Source organism: Camelina sativa, chromosome 17, assembly GCF_030686135.1.
Source record: "Camelina sativa cultivar CO46 ecotype springtype chromosome 17, ASM3068613v1".
In the NCBI taxonomy this organism is placed as follows: Eukaryota; Viridiplantae; Streptophyta; class Magnoliopsida; order Brassicales; family Brassicaceae; genus Camelina; species Camelina sativa.
The window spans coordinates 39,845,458-39,864,698 of NC_141896.1; the positions used below are offsets into that span (position 1 = coordinate 39,845,458).

Below are 19,241 nucleotides of genomic sequence, written 5' to 3' on the forward strand. Positions count from 1 at the left end.
GTTAAATAATATTATTTCAAGACATATTCAGATTGAAATAATAATAAAAATAGTGATTTGGAAATCTAAAGTTTCTTTAAGATAATAACGTTAATTATGCAAAGCAATTCACATGTGTGGTCTTGAGAGTGAGTGAGGAAAGCATCTCTTCTATTAAAGGATTTAAAAGAAATAATGACAAAGAATGACTGACTGACCTGGCACGTTTACAAAAGAAAAAAAAAGTAGAGGTTAGGGACATGACACGTAACAAAAACAAAAACAAAAAGCCACAACCACAAGTTTTTTCTTCTACACTATCTATATAAAGGAGAGGAGAGGAGAGGAGAGGAGAGATAAGCAGCAACAGAAACCTAGCCGCTTTTTCGAACCTGATTTTTTTTTTTTTTTTTTTTCCTTCTTCTTCTTCTTCCTCTCTATTCTGAAAAAATGGTGTTCTCATGCGATCTGTTGCCAATGGGTTGTGAGAAAGTCGGCGATGCGTGGGCTTACAAGACACGTGGCAAAACTGCAAAGATGTATCCGTACAAGAATAACAGAAAGAGAAAGAGGAAAAAAAGTGGACTCTCTGCTCTCTGCTTTGCTCTGCTCTAACCGTCTCCTTCTCTAACAACACAAGAAACAAATAGTCCACCATTTGCAGGTGAAAAAACCTCTTGCGCTCCTCTCACTTTTTTTTTTGTCTTTTCTGTTTCGTAGCTTCTTCATCCTCTCTCTCTCTCTCTCTCTCTCTCTCTCTCACTAGTTTCATTTCGTAGCGAACCATCCCGACGGAGAACATCAAATCCGATGACGAATCCCACCGGCGTTATTGCGAATCTTGAATCCGTGGAAGAAGAAAAACTCGGATCGTCTTCTTCGTCTATCATCTCAGGTGAGATACCGTTTTTGCATTCCTCTCTCAGTTTTTGCTTTTTTTCTTGTTTTTCTCTAAGTTTCTTATCTCCATTCATCCGCTTCCGTAGAGAACCATCCCGACGGTACCGGTGATGTAAATTTTGACACAACCGGTGATGTCAAGATCGTCGGAGGAGAAACGCGTCGATCCCCGTGCTCTATCATCGCAAGCAACAGAGGTGAGACCGGAGGGGAAACTCAGATGACGAATCTCACAGTACCAACCGCTGATGCCAATTTTGACTCAGAAGCACTTCGATCCTCGTGCTCTACCATCGATATCGCAGGTGAGAAATTGATCTCACTTTCGCTGTTAAGCTTTTTCTAAGTTTCTTTATCTTGATCCTCTTCTCTCGCTTCCATAGCGAACCATCCCGACGGTACCGGAGAAACAGGATCAAGCATCATCCCAAGCAACAATTTGGCTTTTCTCAGTTTCTTATCTCCTGACGGTACTGGATCGAGTAACAACCGCGTAGGGCTATGGGATTTTGAACGTGTGGCTAGTTCATCGGAGATGATGAACAAGTTAACAAATCAGTTCGACAGATGCTTGAGCGATTCTGAAGGAGTTACTACTGATGCTTTAAAGAATCGGTCTAAAGGTACAGATCAGATTGAGATTTTGAGATATGTGTGTGTACTTATTTAGGTTTTTGGATTACATTTAACTTCTTCTTCTTCTCTTCCTCAGGTAGTCTGTTTATGATGACGCTGCCACAGATTCAAAATCGCAGGACTCTAATACGCTTTCCTGAGGTTGAAAGAAGATTTCACATGTTTTCAAGGGAAGAGCAGCAATCCTTGGATAGTGCCAGTGCCAGTAGTGCTGTTGTGGTAGCTATGGAGAACGAGGAGACGAAGGAGAAGAAGATGGCTGGTGCTGTGGTGGTAGCTAAGGAGAACGAGGAGACGAAGGAGGAGAATATGACTGGTGCTGTGGTGGTAGCTAAGGAGAAGAAGATGACTGGTGCTGTGGTGGTGTCAAAGGAGGATACTGTGGATAGCCTTCAAGCTAGTAGAAGGCAGTACCTACTTTCTTGTCACGAGTATAAAGTGCATATTAAGAAGATTGAAGAGATACTACCTCGATCGATTGATATGGAGATGAAGCAGCTTTTGGAGAGTTACATAGCAAGTGCTGCTGCTGCTCTTAAGGAGTATGAAGCTTCCTTGGGGAATAATAACTCAGAATATTCCTGCGACATGCTGATGGAGACTCTGAGCGTTGCAAAGAAAGAAGCAAGAGAGACTCTTTCATCAGCTTTGGAGAAGATAATTGATAAGGAGAAAGAGGAGAAGAAGAAGAAAGACGACTACCTACGTTCTTGTCACGGGTATAAATTGTATATTAAGAAGATTGAAGAGATCCTGCCTAGATCCATTGATATGGAGATGAAGGAGCTTTTGGAGAGTTACATAGCCAGTGCTGCTACTGCTCTTAAGGAGTATGAAGCTTCCTTGGGGAATAATAACTCACAATATTCCTGCGACAGTCTGATGGAGACTCTGAGCGTTGCAAAGAAAGAAGCAAGAGAGACTCTTTCATCAGCTTTGAAAAAGATAATGGATAAGGAGAAAGAGGAGAAGAAGGAGAAGAAGAAGAAAGACGACTACCTACTCTCTTGTCACGATTATAAAATGCTTATTAAGAAGATTGAAGAGATACTTCCAAGATCTATTGATATGGAAATGAAGCAGCTTTTGGAGACTTACATAGCCAGTGCTGCTGCTGCTCTTAAGGAGTATGAAGCTTCCTTGGGGAATAATAACTCAGAATATTCCTGCGACATGCTGATGGAGACTCTGAGCGTTGCAAAGAAAGAAGCAAGAGAGACTCTTTCATCAGCTTTGGAGAAGATAATGGATAAGGAGAAGGAGGAGAAGAAGGAGAAGAAGGATAAAGACGAATACCTACTCTCTTTACACGATTTTAAAGTGCATTTACAGAAAGTTCAAGATATAGTACCTCGATCCATTAATATGGAAATGAAGGAGTCTTTAGAGGGTTATATAGCACGTGCTACTCATTCTCTTGAAATGTGTGAAGCTACCGCGGGGAATAAGAAGTCAGAATCTTCCTACTACAAGCTGATGGGGAGTCTGAGCGCTGCAAAGAAAGAAGCAAGAGCGACTCTTTCATCAGCTTTGGAGAAGATAATGGATAAGGAGAAGAAGGAGAAGAAGGAGCAGAAGAAGAAAGACAAGAAGGCGAGGGAAGATAAGAAGAAGAAGTGACTCTGATGAGGTAATTTGCTATTCCAGTCTTGTGAATTGCCTATGGTTACTACCTTATATTTGAGCAAAGCAAATTGCATTTACCAACTAACCTCTTATATATCTTACAAATCTTATATTTGATATATCGTTTTCAAGTTTTTTGCCCTTACTTTATAATAGTAATTGAGTGTACGTTTTTCCAATTACATAAAACAACCCTTTGCTCTTGCTTTTTATCAGTAAAAACGTAGTACGTGTTATAGTGATTTAGACAAATATATTTGTATTTTCCTCTTGAACATGAGAAATAATTTGCTTTATGGTAAGAAAACATGGAGGATAGAGGAGGAAAATGAGAAAATACGCATGTTTAGATAGTGGGTAGATAGTTCGACCACTGGATGGATAGCACACATAGCAGTAACAGGAGCCTGATGATAGATTGTGGTTAACTTTGCGTTATGGTATCCCCTTTTCAGATATGATGAACGTGTTTTTAATCCCTGCTTTTGTCTTGCCTACCTTTAGATTCTCGGATTGTTGTTACCTGTTCATGAAATGTCTACTTGTGATTGGTATTGTTATCTTTGTTGCCTTACTAATTTTTGCATAAATTTATCAGATAGTTCGACCACTGGATGGATAGCACACATAGCAGTAACAGGAGCCTGATGATAGATTGTGGTTGACTTTGCGTTTTGGTATCCCCCTTTTCAGATATGATGAACGTGTTTTTAATCCCTGCTTTTGTCTTTAGATTCTCGGATTGTTGTTACCTGTTCATGAAATGTCTACTTGTGATTGGTACTGTTATCTTTGTTGCCTTATGGTCTACTTTTTCATCTGCTACTTCTTCTTTGACACGAGAGCCATCATCGGAGATTATTAGTTTATAAATAAACTTTGGTTTTAAAATCCACTTTTTCTTTTTTTCCGGTTTGGTTTTTCAGAGCTAAAAATTAAATTCATTTAAACCACACTAAAAACATGGTTCGGTTTGGTTTATCCGGAGTAAACTCCCTTCACGTTAATAGAGCTCGATTGGTTTTATCGTCCCATTGGAGTTACGTCAATGGTCAACTGGAGTAGAGAGAGTGAGACACACGTGGATGATGGACCCAAACCAACTGTGTTTACATTACTTGGAAATTTGTTTGTTGGTGGTATACGTATAGGTGTGATCATGAAATCCGTATAACATATTTGAAAACCAAAAATAATTTATCAAAATTTTCAGAGCAAGGCAAAAAAGCTCTCTCTCACTCTCACTCATCATCCGTCCCAAAATAGCGGTCTCCAAACTCCCCCATACCGGGAACAACTCGGAATTGATCATTCAAACCGATGTCTATCTCAGAAGTCACAATCTTTATCCTTGGGAACTTTTTGCACACCACATTTACTCCTTGAGGTGCCTGAACCACACACACAAAACCCCCCCCCCCCCATACCATTTTATTTCTTTTTTACAGTTTAAGCTATGTAGAGAGAGAAGAAGCCTAAACGTTTTTGCTTTTCAAACTTACAGATATGAGATTGAGAAATATGATGTTGGACTCAGGCACGCCTTTGCTTATGAGCAGTCTTATTGCTTGCACCGCCGAGTTTCCTGTACACAAACATGCTCTAGTTATCTTCCTATTATATCTTGTCTTTTGTGCTCACCACCAGTAGTAGTACAGAGTTCACAGAACACAGACCTGTCCCCAGGATTGGGTCTAGCAAAAGCACATGCCTTTCCGAAATGTCTGAGGGTAGCTTCTCGTAGATAAGCTGGTAGGTGCCACAAAAGTAGTTAGGACCAAGTGATTAACAGAGGATGAACATAAAACAAGTTACAAACCTGTTGCCCGTTGTCCCCTTCTCTATGAATCAGAATCTTTCCAATTTTGATTCCTTTGCAGCATGCTCTTAGAGCGTTCTCCATACTCTCACCGCTGTGTTCAAAGACAGAATCATTATATATATGGTCTTCTTGACCACAACAACAACCCGGTGTCAAGTGTTTGAGTTGGTCTTTTTTACCTTCTGATAACTGAGACACCACACAGCCTCTTACAGAAGTCCACACCCGAATACACAGATCCTACATTTAACAAACATCATGAGTTTCTTATCTCACTCTGGTTGGAGATTTCTGCTGCAAGACTGCAGTAAAATATAATATTCGTCATTAGCTAACCTGTGGGAGTGACCACTTGCTTTTCTGTGAAGGGAAGGTGCCCGAGGCCGTGCTCAACCACCTGGCGAGAGGACATTAATAAAGCAAACATATCGAAATAATACGCAACAGAAAACTAATTTAGCACCCACCAAACGAATCAATCGATCGGAGTAGAAGATGAAGTCATGCTTTGTTGTTTTAGAGTCTCGGATTAGAGTGTGCATCCCACGTATCTGTAACCAACCGGCTAAAGTATCAGTCTTTCTGATCATTAAGCCAGAAATTATTACTGTTGGTTGATTAGACGAGAGAAAGGAGAATAAGTGAAACCTGAAAAGTTGATTGAATAACATAAAGATTTGGATAGATTTTACAGAGATCATGTTGACCGAGCTTTGTGTGGATGTGTTGCACAATCAAATCAATAGCAACATGGTTATCACCTCCTCGGGGAATTATTATATCTGCGTATTTCTTCGTTGGTAGAATAAAATCCTCAAATGCTGGCTTCACAAACTTCGAGTACTGCATTATAAAGTTTCCACAATCAAAACATAAATGAAGAGTCAGCGCAAAACATAAATTATGAGATATTAACGAAATTCTTTGCATAGAGCGACACAAACCTGGTCAAGAATAGTGGCAATATCTCTGCCCTTCTCAACAGTATCGCGTTTAATCCTTCTAGCTAAACGCACATCAGCATCTGCATAAACAACGACGTGATGTAGAATAAGGACCAAATTAATTACCATCATGTTTATATATACACACTAATACAATTAAGAGGCCGTATAATGGGCCAGGCCCATTAAATTGTTCAAAGCAGCGCCATCAAACAAATCGTATTAAACCCAACCCCCGAAACCCTAATTTCGGCTCATTGTGTATTTATCTCGCTCAGTAGAGTTGTTAGGGTTTTAGTTTCTTCTCCTCCAAAAATGGCGATGTATTTGCAGTACGAATCTTCTTCAGGCTATGCCATCTTCGAGGTGCACGGACTAGATGAGATCGGACAGAACACTGAGGCCGTTCGGACCTCCGTCTCTGACCTCAGTCGTTTTGGCCGTGTAGTTCAGCTCACAGCGTTTCACCCCTTCGAGTCTGCTCGTGATGCTCTCAACCAAACCAACGCCATCACCGAAAGTGACTCTTCTTTACCCATTTTTTCCTTGTTTTGTATTTGCATGTGTTGTGTTGTGTTGTGTTGAGTTTATCTTGTTATATACACTGCTTGTTCTTCGATTTAGAGCTAGAACAGAGACTATCGCTTAGGTGTTTGGTTCAGCTTAAAAAGTTAAACCCTTAGATTTAAAACCTCATAGTTCAAAACCCCTGTATATATATATTGTTGAAAGCGCTTCAATTGATTCTTGTTTTATATATCTGTTTGCGTCCTGATTTTGTTTCATTGTTTTGATTATATCATTGATCTCTGGAATTGGATTTATATGATGTTGGTAGGTGTTATGACTGACGAGCTTAGAAGTTTCCTGGAGTTGAATCTTCCTAAAGTCAAGGAGGGAAAGAAACCCAAGTTTAGCTTAGGATTGGCTGAGCCTAAACTCGGTTCACATATTTTTGAAGCAACTAAAATCCCATGCCAGAGCAATGAGTTCGTACTTGAGCTTCTTAGAGGTGTACGCCAGCATTTTGATAGGTTCATCAAGGACCTAAAGGTGTGCCATCCTTCTTTGTATTTAAAGGCCTTCTCTTGTCTTTTTGCTCGTTACCTATGGTTTGTGTTCTCATGAACATTTTATATTTGTGTAGCCTGGTGATCTTGAAAAATCTCAGCTTGGGTTAGCTCATAGCTACAGCAGAGCCAAGGTGAAGTTCAATGTTAACCGAGTGGATAACATGGTTATTCAAGCTATTTTCCTGCTTGACACCCTTGACAAGGATATCAATTCCTTTGCCATGAGAGTCAGGTTTGTTTTGTGCTTTTTTTCCCTTTCAGATTCTGTGTTGCAATTTACCTTTGAGAAATATTGGTAGCTGAACTGGTTACAACGTTCTTACAGGGAATGGTATTCGTGGCACTTCCCCGAGCTAGTGAAGATAGTTAATGACAACTATCTTTACGCCCGTGTTTCAAAGATGATTGATGACAAGTCAAAGTTGACTGAAGACCACATCCCAATGCTTACTGAAGTCTTAGGGGATGAAGATAAGGCAAAGGAGGTCGTCGAAGCTGGAAAAGCTTCCATGGGTATATTTCATGAGCCGTGTTTTTTTTTATAGCAATGAATAAATGAGTGTTTCTAATATCAATTGTTCTGAGACGGTTATTTTCTTACCTATTGACAGGTCAGGATTTGTCACCAGTTGACCTGATCAACGTACAGACCTTTGCTCAGAGAGTTATGGATCTTGCTGACTACAGGAAGAAGCTCTACGATTATCTCGTTACCAAGATGAGCGACATTGCCCCTAATTTGGCAGCTTTGATTGGAGAAATGGTTGGTGCTCGTTTGATTTCACATGCTGGAAGTCTGACTAACCTTGCTAAATGCCCATCATCCACCCTCCAGATTCTTGGAGCTGAGAAGGCGCTTTTCAGGTTCAATATCTGGCCCTGTCTTATATTAATTTTCCCAAGTTTTTCTTTTAGTGTTGCGTGTGACATGTACTGCCCTGATGTTTCAGGGCACTTAAAACACGTGGAAACACTCCCAAGTATGGGTTGATTTTCCATTCTTCCTTCATTGGCCGAGCCTCTGCTAAGAACAAGGGTCGTATCGCTCGTTATCTTGCTAACAAGTGCTCTATAGCATCCCGGATTGATTGTTTCGCTGGTATAGTTCTCACAACCCTGGAGAAGAGCTTTGTGTTGTGAGAAATGCTGTTAAGTTTTAAATTATGTACCTTGATATGTCCTACGCAGATGGTGCAACTACTGCCTTTGGTGAGAAGCTTCGTGAACAAGTTGAGGAAAGGCTGGAATTTTATGACAAAGGTGTTGCCCCACGCAAGAATGTGGATGTAATGAAGGAAGTCATAGAGAATCTGCAAAAGAATGGTATTTCGTGTATAGCTTTTTTTAGTTGAAAACAGAGTTCTCCTAGAGTGATGGTGGACTCAGTGTTTGATCTGTTCCTGGTTTAGATGATGAAGGGAAGGATGTCTCAGCAAAGAAAAGCAAGAAGAAGAAGGCAAAGGGTGAAGAAGAAGAAGAAGAAGAAGAAGAAGAAGAAGAAGAAGAGGTGGTGGCAATGGAAGAGGACAAGTCAGAGAAAAAGAAGAAGAAAGAAAAGAGGAAGATGGAGACAGCAGAGGAGAATGAGAAATCAGAGAAGAAGAAAAAGAAGAGTAAAGCTGGAGGAGACGAGGAGACTGATGATGGCCACAGCACGAAGAAGAAGAAGAAGAAGTCAAAGAGTGCAGAGTAGGGACGCAAAACATAACAAACCCTGTTTCGTTTTCTTAGATCATCTCCAACGGGAGTATATGATAACAAATTTCTTAGTGATTAAAGCAAAATAAATAAATGAAAATGGGAAATATTTTAGCTAAGATTTTCATAGCTGAATTCTTAGAACACGTGTCATACGGGGAATAGGAGTAAGTAAAAGTAAAACAAAGAAAAAAACAAACTTGCGCGTAAATTTTTTTTGTGTTCTTTCTTCTGTCTTTCGCATGACCAGATCCCGATCTCATTCATGTGATTTTAGAGGAGAATCGAGAAGAAACTGAAACTCTCTCTAATCCGCTGGTCATCATAGGCAATCGAAATTTGGTCGTCACGATCTGCAAACGAAGAGTTGGTTGAACCAAATCGATAGATATTTTGGTGAAATGATGCTCCAATCATATATACAAAGAGTAAAGTTTTGGTTTTTTTTATTGGTTGATTTTCTTTTAATGTTTTCTAGTTTATTTATTTTTTATTTGCTTTTTAATTGTTAAATTTTTAAACAATATTTAAGAGCCAATTAACACAATATATTTATAACTCAAACATTAAAATAAAATTATAACTGAAATAAAATAAATTATGCATTAATCATATTCCACTACTCAATTTTATTCAAACACAATAAATTATAGTTATTCACTCACTTTTCTTTTGTAACTTCCATCAAATCTTATCATATAAATAAACATTCTCACATTCTCTCATATTAGCATTCTTTAGCTTTCACATTTTCATATTCTCTCATTCTCTTCCATTTCTCTCATTCTCTTCCATAATACCTCAAATCATTTTCTTATTTTTATTTTTGTTTTTGATTTCTTATTTTTGTTGTATAGTTTACAAAAAACCAAATAAAATATTATTGTAAAATTTTAATGCTAAATTTTAATTTTAGAACCTGTATGATATATATTTTATATTGTTCTTATTTTTTTAATGATTCATCTCTATTATCTAATTTGGATTAGCATTCTTTTACTTTCACATTTTCATATTCTCTCATTCTCTTATATTTTTCTCATTCTATTCCACAATCATTCAAATCATTTTTCGTTTTTATTTTATTTTTGATTTCTTATTTTTGTTGTATGGGTTACAAAAAACCAAATGAAATATCATTGTAAAATTTTAATATTAAATTTTAATTTTAGAGACCGATGATATATATTTTATATTGTTCTTATTTTTAAAGATTCATCTTCATTATCTAATTTGGATTATCATCTTATAAGTAATCATTCTCTCCTCATCTCCCACCAATATCAAAATGTTGTTATATCTCATATGTGTTGTAAGAGTTTGATTCTATATTTTAATTTAAGTATTATATATATTTAACATTTTTCAATTTTTATTTTACTTATATAAAAATAAAATATTTCTTTTATATTTCTTGCCTTTCTAATCTATTCATATTTATTTTTTAAATTTTCATAGTTAAATTTAAATTCACATATGTTGGTTTTAACAAAAAAAATCAAGTTTATTTGAGAATTAGATGTTCATATTCCTTTTAAACAATCAATGTGTAAAAATGAGTCTAGCCACATAAATAATTCACTTTAATATATATAATTGACTTTTTCCATCCATTTTCACTATCTTTTTATTGGTTGATTTTCATTTAATGCAAATTGCTTAAACAATATTTAAGATCCATTAACACAATATATTTATAACTCACACATTAAAATAAAATTATAACTGAAATAAATAAATTATGCATTAATCATATTTCACCACTCAATTTTATTTAAACACAATAAATTATAATTATGCACTCACTTTTTTTTTTTAACTTTCATCAATTCTTATCATATAAATAAGGATTCTATCATTCTCTCATATTAGCATTTTTTACGTTCACATTTTCATATTCTCCCATTCTCTTCCACTTCTCTCATTCTCTTACACAATACCTCAAATCATTTTTCATTTTTTTTTTTTGTTGTTGTATGGGTTACAAAAAATCAAATGTCATTGTAAAATTATAATGCAAAATTTTAATTTTAGAGACTGTATGATATATATTTTACATTGTTCTTATTTCTAAAGATTCATCTCCATTATCTAATTTGGATTATCATCTTATAATTAATCATTCTCTCCTCATCTCCCACCAATATCAAAATGTTGTTATATCTCATGTGTTGTAAGAGTTTGATTCTATATTTTAAATTAGAAAGTATTATATATATATATTTAACATTGTTTTCAATTTTTATTTTATTTATATAAAAATAATTTTTTTTTTATATTTCTTGCCTTTCTAATCTATTCATATTTATTGTTTAAATTTCTATAGTTAAATTTAAATTTACATATGTTGGTTTTACAAAAAAAATCAAGTTTATTTGAGAATTAAATGTTCATATTCCTTTTAAACGATTAATGTGTAAAAATGAGTCTAGCCACATAATAATTCACTTTAAAATATATAATTGACTTTTTTTCATTCATTTTCACTCAAACACACTATAAATTATAATTGTAACTCCTCTAAAATTATATTAGAAATGTAACTTCCATCCTTGAAATCCTTTAAATAATCATTCTCACATCATCATCCACCATATCACAATTTCTAAATATTTTCTTTGTTTTGTTTATGTTCTTGCATGAATTCAAAACTCATGGTAAGAATGTGATTATATATTTTGCTGGATTTATCTTATATTTTGTTCAATTTTTTTTTTAATGTATTTCTTCCTTCCTTCTTTCTCTTTTTACTATTTTCAATGTTCAATTACATATGTATAATAAAAATTTGGTGGCTATTAAAAAACAATTATCGATGCAGATTCAACAACACTAATTTCAATCAAAGCCCAATGAGGGAATCAATCAAAAGAAATCATCTTCATACAAGTATATATATTTTATTTTTAAAAGTATGCAATGTTTTAACAAAATTAACTATTATAATAGAATTATTAAATCAAAATTTTTAACTCTCTCTTAGACTCTTACCTCCAATTTTTTTTGAGAATTTGTATACTCATCATTATATTTTTGTATACTCATCATTATATTTAGTTCTTTTGATCCAAATATAATTATATAAAGATCATTATATTGTTTCTTTAAGTCAAAATTTTGTAATTTAATGATTTTCTATATAAAAACAAATTTATATTCCCATTTCCAAAATGTCGGGATAGAGTGCTGTTCTTAAAAGATTTGGCAAAGGAGACATCAGAGGCGTTTCTAAAAAACAAAGGTTCTGCGCATAAGCCGGTGAGGACAGAAAGAATGATCGCGTGGAAACCACCTAGGGAGGGTTGGTTGAAGATGAACACGGATGGGGCCTCGCAGGATCGGACGAGTTTGGCTACTGCTGCGGGGGTGTTAAGGGATGGTACAGGAAAGTGGTTAGGTGGTTTTGCAGTCAATATTGGAATATGCTCGGCTGTCCTTGCTGAGTTATGGGGTGTATATTACGGGCTTTATTTTGCGTGGGGTAAAAGAGTGTCTCGGTTAGAACTGGAGGTTGATTCAGAAGTGGTGGTCGGTTTTCTTCAGACAGGGGTTAGTGATTCGCATCCGCTGTCGTTCCTGGTACGCTTGTGCCATGGCTTTATTTCAAGGGACTGGTGTGTCCGTATTGTGCATGTGTATAGGGAGGCTAACCGTTTGGCGGATGGTTTAGCGGCCTATGTGTTTTCTCTTCATTTAGGTTTTCATGTTCTAGAGGTAGTTCCGAGTAGGGTTGTTTCGCTTTTATCGGATGATGCTAATGGCACTGCATTGCGAAGACAAGTTTGTATGTGAGTTTTTAGTTTTTGAATAAATTATGGTCGGAGACCTTTGTCTCCCATCTCCTACCAAAAAGAAAAAAAATTACTACAAAGAGAAAATCAATAGAATAACCTAGCAATATAGCTTAAATTAAGGGGAATATAAAAGAGATTAAAAATTAAATTAATATTTGGGATTTTAAATTTCATTTCATATGATTTTATAGGAAATATATTTAATTGATACTTCAAAAATAATTTTGCAATTTAATTATTAAATGTTTTAGGTAAATTTTGAAGGGATGATTGCAAAATTGGACCCCTGATCTGAGTCAATTGCAAAATTGGACCTCTCTTTTTCTCTCTCCAACATTTGTCACTTTCTCCCTACTAAATCCTCTGGCATTCCATGTATTCACAGAAATGCCATTATTTCTGATTTATTTGAATTTCTGGCGAAAATGTTTATTACATCCATATCCTCATCTTCTTCTTTTATTTACGGTTGTGCCACTGACATCAATTTTCCAACCACCATTAACAACCAAATTTGAAGCTCTTAATGCTTCAACAACCCAAATTTGTAAGCTTAAATAACACCCAATGCTATGAGAACTTCATTTTCTTCCATCTCCTCTCCATTTTAATCTAAAAAAATAAAAGTTCGTTAATCTTGTTATATCTCGTGAACAAGGAAAATTGGCGCTGTGTTTCTTCAGTGGTGACTAAATACGACGTCCTTGGTGCTTGACATTGCGAAACAACCACCGATAAGGTTATTTTCCGGTAGATTTTGTGATTTTCTTTGTTTTTTGTCGAAAATAGACTTCATTTGTTAGTCCAACTGTCATAATATCATGTAAAGTCTACTATGTGGTCAGTTTTGCAATTTAAAATTTATCGACTTTCGAGCCCGTAGACTAAAATTCTAGTCTCCTTAATTTCACTTGAAAACAAAAAAATATAGTGTAGACTGCATTACAATACTTCCAACCGATATCTCGTTTGCAGTCTACTAAGGGGTATTTTTGCAATTGACCAAATTATTGACTTCTTAGTGATGACTGCTAGTAGAAGTCTTCCTACGATAATAAACGAGTAGACTTCCATAGTGACTATTTTTGTAATTGACCAAAATATTTAAGCATTGACCGTATATTAATATATTAAAAATATATTAAAATAATTAGTTGACTGCAAAAGAAGTCTACTCTTTAAAAAATGCAAATGTTGGTCAATTGCAAAAATGACCACGGCAGACTACAAACGAAGTCATCATTAATGTAGACTTCGTACGAAGTCTACTTGGCGAAAGTCAAACTTGGTCAATTGCAAAACTAACCACGACGAAGTTTACTTTTTCTTGTTGACGGATAGTTAAAGTCTATACTGTAAAGTCAATGGGTTGGTCAATCGCAAAATTAACCAGAGTCGACTATATTTGAAGTTAACCTATTGAACTTCCCATTGAAGTCTACCTCGTTTTATCTATTTAATTGCAAAACTAACCAAAAAATTAACAAAGGAAGACCACAAAAGAAGTCAACCGTTTATAGTAGTCTTCATTCGCAGTCTGCTTTGTAAAATTGTAATTACAAAAATAGACCCCATGAAATAGACTTCATTTGAAGTTTTTCTGTTATTGTCTTTGTTATGTCTGCTCGTTAATGTCAACATGAAGTCAGCATAAATTGAAAACCAAATTATTGTAAATTGGTGAATAATTTTTAAGATTTTCTTGACGTATTCTTTGATACATGTTATTTACTTGTATCTGTATGTTTTTGACATGAATCCATATTATACATATGGAGAAATCAAGTTTCTGGTTTTCATAGGCAGTTAGGTCACAATGGTAGACTAATTTGGGAAGTCAACTTGTTGGAGTTATCAGTGAAGTCTGTTTAAATGAAATAGTGTTTAGTTGAAATTTATAAATTTTTCTTATTGATTTTGTACCTCATTTGTTTTGTATCGGTTATGTACTTGCCTCTGTATATTTTTTTCATGATAATATATTATACTTTTGGATCAATCATGTTTTTGGTTTTGTTAGGCATCTAGGTTATTGATTTAAGACTTCTACGGGTAGTCAGCTGTGTAATGAGTATTTGACTTGCTGCTTACTCTTTCAGGTAAATGGCGCAAATACCTGTTGTTTTCGGAGTATGGGTGACGAGAAATGGGTCTTGGCATTTTGATATGGATGGACGCAAAGGTGGGAGAATGTTTTTTTGCGACACGGTTGTACATACGCTGAGCTTCTTGAAATGGCTGTAGAAGATTATCAGATTGACAAAAAAACAGAGATGGTTCAGTTATCGTATCCCTTAACAGAGATGATGCTTCAGCAATTGCCCCAAGATACCCCTCCTGTCTATGTCACAAATGATATATCAGTTCAAAACCGCATCCATGTGCTGGATAACCACATGGATTTAAAACGAAGTTATATAATATTGAAGACCGAAGTTTTCTAGTATACTTGAAGTAGAAGTTTTCAGTGTAGACTTACCGAATCTCGTAGCCACACTGCTTTTATCTGCAGTTCGTGCCACCAAAGACAACATCGGGATTTCTCTGGGACCTTGTTCTTGTATGTCCTGCGGGTGATAAATGGGTTTGGATACATATAAGTTACTAGATTTCGAACAATATAAAATTTGAAACATATCATAAAAGTTGGTAAACTTACGGATCTTTCTTTAAGAATTCAACAAAAACCTTCTTCAAATCCTTGTCTGCTTTAACAAAAGGATTGTACGCTGACGAGGCTGGCTTATCAGCAATGATAGTCTTGGCAGTGTTATCACCAACAAACGGGTAACGTTGACTTGATGCCAACCTCTTAACCCTTTCAATCTTGCCTTGTGCCGCAATCCTGGCCGCTTCTTTCCTTGGTTCTTGTTTCTTGGCTCTAGCAGTGTAATCGGCAGCTGTTGGGATTTCCGTGCGAATAAACACAGGTCGGTCTGACTCAGTGTCAGATGAATCAGCGCTGACTATCTTTGCCACCTTCGTATTCGTACGAGTAACAGCTGGAGATGGTTTCGGGGTCTCAGATTGACCTGGCTTGTTCTGCAAATTTCGATTTAAAAGTTACATGATCATTTATGAAAACAAATACTATTAAAGTCGCAGCATATGTTTAAAAGGTTCGAATAAAACAAACAAAGACTAAACGGATTTAAAAGTCTACTTCAATACGGAAGTCGACTTCACATAAGGAAGTCTACTTCATACGGATAAAGAAGTCTACTTCATATAAGGAAGTCTACTTCACATAAGGAAGACATCACTTGTTTTTATGTCTTCGAAGTTGAGTCCTTCTGGAAGTATATTTTTTTCCTCGCCTTGTACCTGGTATTGTGATTGTGAGGGATTGTAGTAGGAAATTGCAAGTGTTCAGAACTAACCATATCTGACTTAGAGTCATTCTTCTCCTTTGATACGGCCTCTTTCGTACCAGTGGGTGCCTCAACCTCCTTCTGTTCCTTTGATGCATCCTCTTCCGTACCAGTAGCTGCCTGAGAGTCCTTCTTTTCCTTTGTTAAAGGATCAGCCTGTTTTGTACCAGTTACGTCTCCCTTCATTTTGTCAAGATCCTAAGCCAGGCTCTCAATCTTCTCAGTCAACATGTCAAACCGCAAATCGCAACTGTTGAAACCTTCTCTCATCTGATCGAGCAGAGCTCCTTCCCACATGGCGAGCTCATCTTTAAACTCATCCAAAATGTTGACACCCATGTCAGTCGAAGGACCTGGACAGTGCCTCTTCCCACTTGGTTCATCAAATTCACCGGCTCTCTTACTCGATCCCTTTTCTTCAATCTTAACCTTGGCATTGTTGGATTGATAAATACCAACCGTCTCCCACAAACCTCTCCCCCACTTCCATGGACAAAAATCCCCATTGAATGCTCTCATAATGTTTTTAATCTTCTCATCTGATTCATCGTCTTGCCAAACAGGACTCATCATGCCACCAATGGTTTTGTAGTGTCTGAAGTTTGTCTACAATTTATATAAAACAAAAATCAGGCATAGCTTCGTACACCCATATCAGGCAAGTTAAACTATAGACAAACCACGTGGATGCGTACCTGTTTTAGAATATGCTATTTGACATATTTTCTACCACGAGAACCGCGGTATGCAAGCAACGGTGGAGTTGGATTACCTGGGAACGGTTCCCTAATTAATTGGCAAAATCAGGCATAGCTTCGTACACCCATATCTGTAGAGGTTCGAAAAATCCGTCTAAGGTGTAACTCTGCTTGTTTAAGTCCTTCTCTTTAATAGACAGAATCAGGTTCTTGAAAGCAACTCTTCCCCATGGATAATCAAGAAATGCATCTAAATCCATGACTAGCCTAGCCATATTTAGACGGGTGGGTGTTAATGGTTTCCTAGCTTCTATAAACCCAGCATAGATGGCTAAATAACCCAACCTAACACGATCTATTCTATCCCAACTGTTTGAGTTCTTACATGCTGCGATCAGTTGCTCAATACTCGGACCACTGTCTAAAGCGACTCCAAGCTTCTCCCAAAACTCTTCCATCTGGTCAGTAACCTCAACCTCTGGCTCCTCCAACGACTCGACATCTTCACAGTTAAGTCCAGTGATGGCCTCAAACTCATTCAAAGAAAATCGTAGAGGGTTAGAGTTAACAAGACTCCAAATCTCGTACTTTTTGTTGCAGACTATCTGGAAGGTGAGCATATGGTGAACCAGTCTGGACGCCCATTCAAATTGGAGACGGTTAAACTCTAACAAGACACCCAGTCGAGATTGATAAATCTCGTCCCATTCATCCGGCTCGAGAGCTTTGTAGAGTTCATCAAACAGCTTCGTATCGTTGCTGTAATAGCCGATGCTTTTTTGAGGAAGAGGCTCATCACCTTTCGTGTAAAACTTCCAAGGAAATTCTGGTTTTGTCTCATCCATTCTGCAAGATAAGATTAAAAAAAAATATTGAGAAAGCGGAAGACTAATCCAACAAGAGAAGGCTACTATCGAATTGCGGAAGAAGTCAAACCTTCAGTTTGATCGAAGAGAATAATAGCGACGATAAGCGGCGGAGAAAAGCGGAGGAGTTCGTCGAAATCGGCAGAGATAAACGGCGGAGAAAAGGGGAAGCGAAGAGTTTCCTTATGAGGAAGAATTAGAGATAACTATCATTGTTATCTCCGTTTTTAAGTCATAAAATTTAAAATAATTAAAATAATCCCGGTTTTATAAAACCAAAACCGTTTAATTAGAAACAGAACCGGACAACTATAAAAAAATTGTAAAGAAACCAATTAAAACCGGATCCCGCGTATTGGTAAATTAAAAAAATATAAATATTACCGCCAACTAACGTCAAATCAATTTATACCTTGTAAAGATTATGTCGAGGACTTCTCTCGCAGACTTCGCCATGGGAAACTGAACCGTCTGCAAATCCATCAAATCAAATTAATTTTTGTACTATTATGCTGAAGACATATCAAGTAGACTTCTTTCTGGGGAAACTAAAACGTACTTTAAACTGCAAATCCATCAAATCAAATTAATTTTTGTACTAATATGCTGAAGACTTATCAAGTAGACTTCTTTCTGGGGAAAGTAAAACGTATTTTAAACTGCAAATCCATCAAATCAAATTAATTTTTGTACTATTATGCTGAAGAATTATCAAGTAGACTTCTTTCTGGGAAACTAAAACGTACTTTAAGGAGTAAATCCATCAAATCAAATTAATTTTTGTACTAATATGCTGAAGACTTATCAAGTAGACTTCTTTCTGGGGAAACTAAAACGTAGTAAATCCATCAAATAATATTAATTTTTTTGCTAATATACTAAAGACTTATCAAGTAGACTTCTTTCTGGGAAAACTGATATGATATAGTAATATGATATAGAATATTTTTAAGAATGAAACAAACGTGAATGATATGATGAATTGTAGTGATATAGAGAAAATTTCAATTACCCAACCGTGATCAGTCTCCAATTAAGCGTGGATGATTTATATTGACCGATACAAGACTTTCAATCACCAATTCTTCGCCGTCCAAGACTTTGAAGATGAACTTATTTTTTTAAAAGAGAGAAGAAATGATTTACTGATAGCTTTTTTGGTTGCAGTTTTAAAATAATCAAAAGGCCCCGGGCTGGTTTATATATACGAGACGAAACGGTTACAATGAACAGTTACATAATTAATAACGCAAACCGTCGCGTCGTAAATCATTAATGAGTATCATTCGTCGACTGATTTCTAAATAGAGAAGTCTACTAAATAGGTCAAAAAATGAAGTCAACGATATCATCCAAATATTAAAGAAACTGAAGCAAGTTTAACAGATTACAGACATAAATACGCCATTCTATCAAGCGGCCACGATAAAGAGAGGTTCACAGATTTTACTTGAAAGATCTACGAAGAAAAAGAGATTAATACAACAATTAAGATTATACCGGCGATTAAGACATTTTCGACCACCCCGCGTACACGACGAATTGACAGACGTAATTCCTTCATCTGATCTTTCACCTTCTCTAGCTCCTGCTGAACCCATAGCATTTCATCATTTTCCTGGATGGCTGTAATAGAATCCCTTTGGTCAGAAATTCCACCTCTTATTGCTTGAAGTTCTTGCATAATAGCCTCATCCCACCATTTCATAATATGGTCCTCTCCATCCTATACCGTATCATAGAAGTAAATATACCATAAGAATATTATCTATACTCAAATAATAATTCTACCAAACGAATAAACCATCATACAATCTAACAACCTCATGGTTAT

The 19,241-nt window shown here is 36.2% G+C and overlaps 4 protein-coding genes and 1 pseudogene across 7 annotated transcripts in view; 2 read left to right on the top strand and 3 right to left on the bottom strand.

Moving 5' to 3' along the window:
* Positions 1-19,241, bottom strand: part of LOC104758863 (BTB/POZ domain-containing protein At1g55760) — a 31,060-nt gene that overhangs the window by 1,500 nt on the left and 10,319 nt on the right. The window lies entirely within an intron of this gene.
* LOC104758858 (uncharacterized) lies at positions 334-4,032 on the top strand. 4 transcript variants are annotated; one of them, XM_087496321.1, is made up of 6 exons: positions 334-643; positions 759-874; positions 966-1,184; positions 1,263-1,502; positions 1,592-3,145; positions 3,740-4,032. In XM_087496321.1, the coding sequence occupies exons 2-5, from the start codon at positions 790-792 to the stop codon at positions 3,133-3,135; spliced, it is 2,088 nt and encodes a 695-aa protein (XP_087352447.1). In that variant the 5' UTR covers positions 334-643; positions 759-789; the 3' UTR covers positions 3,136-3,145; positions 3,740-4,032. The 4 variants fall into 4 exon arrangements, with proteins under 4 accessions (XP_087352447.1, XP_010480120.2, XP_087352448.1 ...); XM_010481818.3 differs by lacking the exon at positions 3,740-4,032 and adding an exon at positions 3,503-3,702; XM_087496322.1 differs by having other exon boundaries at positions 335-643; positions 746-874.
* LOC104760045 (uridine kinase-like protein 3) lies at positions 4,287-5,727 on the bottom strand. The gene is made up of 8 exons (XM_019239065.2): positions 5,612-5,727; positions 5,431-5,514; positions 5,300-5,360; positions 5,143-5,203; positions 4,961-5,054; positions 4,818-4,890; positions 4,644-4,726; positions 4,287-4,532 (listed from the first exon to the last, which is right to left on the bottom strand). Exons 2-8 carry the CDS (start codon positions 5,503-5,505, stop codon positions 4,383-4,385), a joined length of 597 nt encoding a protein of 198 aa, XP_019094610.2. The 5' UTR covers positions 5,506-5,514; positions 5,612-5,727; the 3' UTR covers positions 4,287-4,382.
* LOC104758862 (nucleolar protein 56-like) lies at positions 6,158-8,797 on the top strand. Its single transcript, XM_010481822.3, has 8 exons — positions 6,158-6,427; positions 6,746-6,960; positions 7,055-7,212; positions 7,306-7,493; positions 7,592-7,844; positions 7,931-8,079; positions 8,169-8,303; positions 8,390-8,797. The coding sequence occupies exons 1-8, from the start codon at positions 6,223-6,225 to the stop codon at positions 8,671-8,673; spliced, it is 1,587 nt and encodes a 528-aa protein (XP_010480124.1). The 5' UTR covers positions 6,158-6,222; the 3' UTR covers positions 8,674-8,797.
* On the bottom strand, positions 16,042-17,386 carry LOC147924925 (uncharacterized; annotated as a pseudogene).

Coding starts and splice junctions, on each gene's coding strand:
- LOC104758858 (XM_087496321.1), top strand. CDS start 790: ATGACGAATCCCACCGGCGTTATTGCGAATCTTGAATCCGTGGAAGAA. Junction 1,185..1,262: donor CTCTACCATCGATATCGCAG/GTGAGAAATTGA, acceptor TCGCTTCCATAG/CGAACCATCCCGACGGTACC. Junction 1,503..1,591: donor TTTAAAGAATCGGTCTAAAG/GTACAGATCAGA, acceptor TCTCTTCCTCAG/GTAGTCTGTTTATGATGACG.
- LOC104760045 (XM_019239065.2), bottom strand. CDS start 5,505: ATGCACACTCTAATCCGAGACTCTAAAACAACAAAGCATGACTTCATC. Junction 5,055..5,142: donor GGTGTCTCAGTTATCAGAAG/GTAAAAAAGACC, acceptor CTTTGAACACAG/CGGTGAGAGTATGGAGAACG. Junction 4,727..4,817: donor AGACCCAATCCTGGGGACAG/GTCTGTGTTCTG, acceptor GTTTGTGTACAG/GAAACTCGGCGGTGCAAGCA.
- LOC104758862 (XM_010481822.3), top strand. CDS start 6,223: ATGGCGATGTATTTGCAGTACGAATCTTCTTCAGGCTATGCCATCTTC. Junction 7,213..7,305: donor TCCTTTGCCATGAGAGTCAG/GTTTGTTTTGTG, acceptor ACGTTCTTACAG/GGAATGGTATTCGTGGCACT. Junction 8,304..8,389: donor AGAGAATCTGCAAAAGAATG/GTATTTCGTGTA, acceptor TTCCTGGTTTAG/ATGATGAAGGGAAGGATGTC.